This window comes from Neovison vison, unplaced genomic scaffold (assembly GCF_020171115.1).
Source record: "Neovison vison isolate M4711 unplaced genomic scaffold, ASM_NN_V1 Scaffold_084, whole genome shotgun sequence".
Taxonomy (NCBI): domain Eukaryota; kingdom Metazoa; phylum Chordata; class Mammalia; order Carnivora; family Mustelidae; genus Neogale; species Neogale vison.
Window position 1 is genome coordinate 1 of NW_025334888.1, and position 5,398 is coordinate 5,398.

The 5,398-nt window shown below is 50.6% G+C and overlaps 1 protein-coding gene across 1 annotated transcript; it reads left to right on the plus strand.

Moving 5' to 3' along the window:
* Positions 1 to 85: 85 nt before the first annotated feature.
* LOC122898004 (rRNA 2'-O-methyltransferase fibrillarin-like) lies at positions 86 to 5,175 on the plus strand (the record flags this gene model as incomplete). Its single annotated transcript, XM_044236185.1, is given in 8 exon segments — positions 86 to 187; positions 275 to 369; positions 1,295 to 1,465; positions 2,483 to 2,615; positions 3,667 to 3,779; positions 4,790 to 4,804; positions 4,806 to 4,936; positions 5,046 to 5,175. Coding segments are annotated over 8 exon segments (785 nt in total), but the record flags the coding sequence as incomplete, so codon positions are not given.
* Between the last annotated feature and the right edge of the window lie 223 nt (positions 5,176 to 5,398).

Here is a 5,398-nt window from a genome sequence, read left to right on the forward strand (position 1 = left end):
GATCAGGAGGCTTTGCCTGGCCTCGGGGTGCGGGGAGGGAAGAGGTCATGGGATCTCCCTCTCTCACGGCCTCCCTGCCTTGCAGGTGGAGGTTTCCAGTCTGGTGGCAACCGGGGTCGTGGTCGGGGAGGAAAAAGAGGAAATCAGTCAGGGAAGAATGTGATGGTGGAGCCTCACCGGCATGAAGGTGAGTAAGGTGGGCCGGGAGCTGCCGAAGGTGGGGTGTGGTGGGGTGCGGCCCAGGGTCTTCACCTTGTACTGTTTTCCTCGCTAGGTGTCTTCATTTGTCGAGGAAAGGAAGATGCCCTTGTCACCAAGAATCTGGTTCCTGGAGAATCAGTATATGGAGAGAAGAGAGTCTCTATTGCGGTGAGAGCAGAGCCCCTGCTGACAGGGTGGCCAGCGGTCTATTCTCCCTGCCCCCACCACGGGGATCATCTTAATCCAGAAGTCAGATCCCTACTTCTGTGGGTCCTGGGTCCTCAGTGTGGCCCAGAAGACCCTGCACATTCCAGCTCCCCCTGTCTCCCCTCTGACCATATGGACCTCCTCTCTCCTCCTTCTGCCTGGAGTATGGCTCTCCCAGCTGTGTGCGTGTGGCCTTTCTCACAAGGCCACCTTACACCACCTGATCTGTCAGAAGCAGTCGTCACTGCCCACCCTCCACCCTGTTATCTTATGTCATTTTCTTAATGGCCAGGCACACTCTTGCTCGGGGCTTTCTGCTGCCTTTCCTGCTGCCTCGAATGCACTCCCCCAGATAACTTGCTTGGCCCGCAGCTCCTTTGGGTCTACTGCAAGTGCCTCCTTCTGGGCTCTTCGCTGGTCACCCTGTCTCATCTTCTGCTGTCCCTCAGCCCATTCCCCCTACTTCATTTCCTCTTTCCTGACTTGATCTTTGCCCTAGCAGCTGACCCTGATGTGTTAGTTCAGTGTATACTTACTCCTTGAGGGCAGGGGTCTTGGTCTCATTCAGTGTACCTCCCTAGTGCCTGGCATAGGGTCTGGCCCACAGTCTGTGCTGGCACAGCAAATGTTTGGCGAATGAATGCACAGGTCTTGCTGTTAACGGATGTGATCTCTCTTCTCTCTGTTTATGGTCTGTCCCTGCCTCCTTCTACCTGAGTTGATAACCTCCATGAGAGGGCAGGCCCTGCGGCAGTCACGATCACTGATGTGTACCTGTGTTTACCTCTTGAACAATGAACAAGCACTCAGAGCCCTGGGGCGAAGGGCAGTGGGGTCTAGCAGAAAAGCCTGGCACTGTCTTCCATCCCCACCTCTCCCGGCCTAGGAAGGAGATGACAAAATCGAGTACCGTGCCTGGAACCCCTTCCGCTCCAAGCTGGCAGCAGCAATCCTGGGCGGCGTGGACCAGATCCATATCAAGCCAGGGGCCAAGGTGCTCTACCTTGGGGCTGCATCAGGCACCACTGTCTCCCACGTCTCTGACATTGTAGGCCCGGTGAGTGGATGGGGGGAGAAGGAGTGGTGAGGTGGAAGGGAGGGAGAGGTGTGGCTTGGGGCTAGGCCCTTCCTGGAGAGCACCTGTGGGAGAAAGAGCAGCTCCAAGCATCCGGTCTCCAAAGCCTCATTTAGTTTCACTCATGAGTTCTTCATCTAGAGGAAGAGACGTGGGTGCGGAGTAAGTGCAGTTAGAGGGGCCCAGGGCGGAGACGTTGGAATTGTTTGCCCTCTTTCAAAACGTTTGCCCCCAAGTAGGGTCTTCTGGTTTATCTTAAAAGAACAGGTGTCAGTTTCTGGGCCTGCATTTCTGTGTCGCTGTGCAGGCTCCCTGGTTAGAGGACCCCAGCGCAGCTCACTTCAGGATCCCCCCCACCCCTCCTCCGCATGACTGTAGGCTGTGTCATTTAGTGGTTAAAAACCCCAGGCTCTGATGTGGGCATTTAACAGTGAGGTGGCCTTCGGCAAGTTATGGAAACCCTCTGAGCTTCAGTTTACCCTCTGGAATATCTTGAAGCTAAAGGAGTTAATTCCTGTGAAGTACTTAGAGCAGTTCCTGGCCCATTGTAAGCTGTTAGGACTTCATTGCTATGCCCTGGCTTCCTCGTTTGAGGCCTGTTTTGGGGAACTGGGCTCTCAGATCAAGTCAAGAGGGATCGAATAACCCCTAGCAACAACAGTTGTCAAACAGCAGGATTTTGATTCGGGCATTTGAAGGGACACTACATGCAGTGTTCATGTCCAAAAGTAGGTGTCCCATCTAAGAACTGGGATCAGTGTTTTGTTTGATTTTAAAGATTTTATTTATTTATTTGACACAGAGGGAGACAGCGAGAGAGGGAACACAGCATGGGAAGTGGGAGAGGGGAGAAGCAGGCTTCCCGCTGAGCAGGGAGCCTGATGGCGGGCCTCTGTCCCAGGACCCTGGGATCATAACCTGAGCTGAAGGCAGATGCTTAACAACTGAGCCACCCAGGTGCCCCTGGGACCAGTGTTTTTATTATTTGATTTATTTTAGGACGGTCTAGTCTATGCAGTTGAGTTCTCACACCGCTCTGGCCGTGACCTCATTAACTTGGCCAAGAAGAGGACCAACATTATTCCTGTTATCGAGGACGCTCGGCACCCACACAAGTACCGCATGCTCATCGGTGAGGGCTCTGGGGGTTGGCTCAGCTTGTGTAGGCCAGGCCACACCAGGGTGTCTGGAAGAGGTGGCCAGAGCCCTGATTGGAATGGAATCAGAGTGGATGAGCAGGCCTTCTGAGTTTGTTGGAATGAAGAGGGTGAGGGGAGCTGGGTGGGGGTTGTGGAGCTTGGGTGTCGGGCACCCTCATACGTCCCGCCTCCCTCTAAAATATGGTACTTGATATGCTTCCCCTGGCTTACGTATAACAGCCTCCTTCAGAGGTCCTCCTACTCATCACCTGGAGCGATCATAACCCAGAAAGGATAAACTGAGTGTGGTCTGGCCTAGAGGGACCATTGGGACTATTACTGTGTTTAAAGAAAAAATTGGAAGCATAATGTAAAACTGGAATTCCTTGTAAACCACCCTCAGAGGTAACCAATACAAGCAATTTTTTGTCCGCTTTCCCCAGTTTTAAAAAAATCAGTTTTCATTATACCATGTTTTTGGTTGTTTTATTCAGTCATATTGGCTTAAAAATAATACTTTGCATTCCTCTAGTTTTGTTTTTTCCCCCATGCATTCATACCATACCCTTTGTCCTGCAACGTATGTCACTTTTGACAGTCCCGCAGACACTTTCACCACCCAGGTGCCCCTGGGACCAGTGTTTTTATTATTTGATTTATTTTAGGACGGTCTAGTCTATGCAGTGCTCGCCTATAAGTGCTCACCTTTACTGGCCTTTTTGATGATGTGTCTGTCTCCCCTCCCCCCCACCCCAGACCTGTCTCGAGGGCAGGGTCCGGGTCTGACTTGTCTCTGTGTCCCCCATACCTGGCCCAGGGCTGGCCACAGAGTAGGTGGCAATCATGGTTTACAAGAGGAATGAGTGGATTGTGTGATTGGGTTTTGGACCCATCTTGGGAGCACGGTGGAGGGAGGGGGATCGGTGGTGTGAAGGGAGACTGGAAGCAGGGAGGACTCTGGCAGGAACCTGCTGGTGATGGGGCCTCCTGGGAGGAGCTGGGAAGGTGGGGTGGATCCAGCTTGTAACTGTCACTTCTTCCTAGCGATGGTGGATGTGATCTTTGCTGACGTGGCCCAGCCAGACCAGACCCGGATCGTAGCCCTGAATGCCCACACTTTCCTTCGTAACGGAGGACACTTTGTGATTTCTATTAAGGTGCGGGGCTTGGGAGGAGTTTAAGATGGGGTGGTAGTATCTCCTTTGTAACTGCCAAGCAGCTACTCAAAAACAGGGGGCCTTCCATCCTACTAATCCAGACAGTCTATTCCCAGACTCTATCCCTGCTCCCCCCCAATAGCACATGATGGAAAACGTCTATAAAACTAAAAGGCTTTCCAAAAAAAAAAAAAAAACAACTAAAAGGCTTTGTTTAAATAGGCAAAGAATGGTCACGTGCATGATCGTGGAGTTGACCATTTGATTTTGAATTCCAGCTTGCACTGACTCTGAGCAAGTTACCTAACCTATGTGCCTGCCTGTTTCTTTACGTGTCAAGTAGAGGGATTAGTCATATCTCTTTTAGTGTTGATATAAGGATTAAATTTATCAATATATATGTAGTGTTTAGAATAGAGCCTGGTATAAAATTTTATTTATGTATTTATTTTTAAGATTTATTTATTTGAGGCAGAGAGCACAAGCAGGAGAGGGAGAGGGAGAAGCAGGCTCCCTTGCTGAGCAGGGAGCCCTATGCCAGGCTCTATCCCAAGACCCTGCAATCATAGCCTGAGCTGAAGGCAGACACTTAACCAACTGAGCCACCTAGGCACCCCTAAAATAAACTCTAGATGAATGCTAGATGCAATTTGAAAAATGTTTTATTTTGAAGTAGGGATTTTTCAGCCAGATTCACCATTCGTTAGCCTTTTGTTACATTTGTTTTAGTATTCTCAACATTATTATTATTGTTAAAGAAAAGGAAGAGGTGAAAAAGGAAAAAAAAAAAAAACCTGGATATAAAATTAAAACACTGGCTTTAAGATAAATAGGTCTCTGTGTGAAGTCCAAATCAAATTGGAGAACTTCTCTAACGAAGTCTTTCCCTACATTTCCAAAACCTGAGTTTCACGAGTTTCCAATGAAAACAAATACTGCTGGTTTAAAGAGCACAAAAAAGGGAAAAGAGCCCAAAGCCTTGCTGCGAACTTAAATTTCGTCTTCTGTAGGCCAACTGCATTGACCTCCACGGCCTCTGCTGAGGCGGTGTTTGCCTCTGAAGTGAAGAAGATGCAGCAGGAGAACATGAAGCCCCAGGAGCAGCTGACCTTAGAGCCCTATGAAAGAGACCACGCCGTGGTGGTGGGTGTATACAGGTGAGCAGGGGCAGGCAGCCCACGCAGACCGAGCCCTGCAGGTCAGCCGTTGGTAGGAGTGCCCCAGATGGTGACAAGCTCTGAATCGCCTCTCTCCTTCCTCTCACAGGCCACCTCCCAAGGTGAAGAACTGAACCCCTGGCCATCTGGATTGCCAAGAGATTATGTTGCTACTGTTTCACGTGTGTTTTTCTATTAAAAGACTCATCCAGGCGCACCTGGGTGGCTCAGTCGCTTAAGTGTGGACCTCTTGATCTCAGCGCAGGTCTTGATACCGCAGTCGTGAGTTCAAGCGCAGCCTTCTTTAAAAATTCAACCGTCACCGCTGTGGGCTGAACAGCGACCGCCATTCCACAGCGCGCGTGCGCCATTCGTCAACTGGCGCGGTGGTGGGGGTGGGCAACTTCATCCGGTCGCTCGTGCGCATGCTCCTTTCTTGGCTGCCTTTTGCGCAGTCGTAAC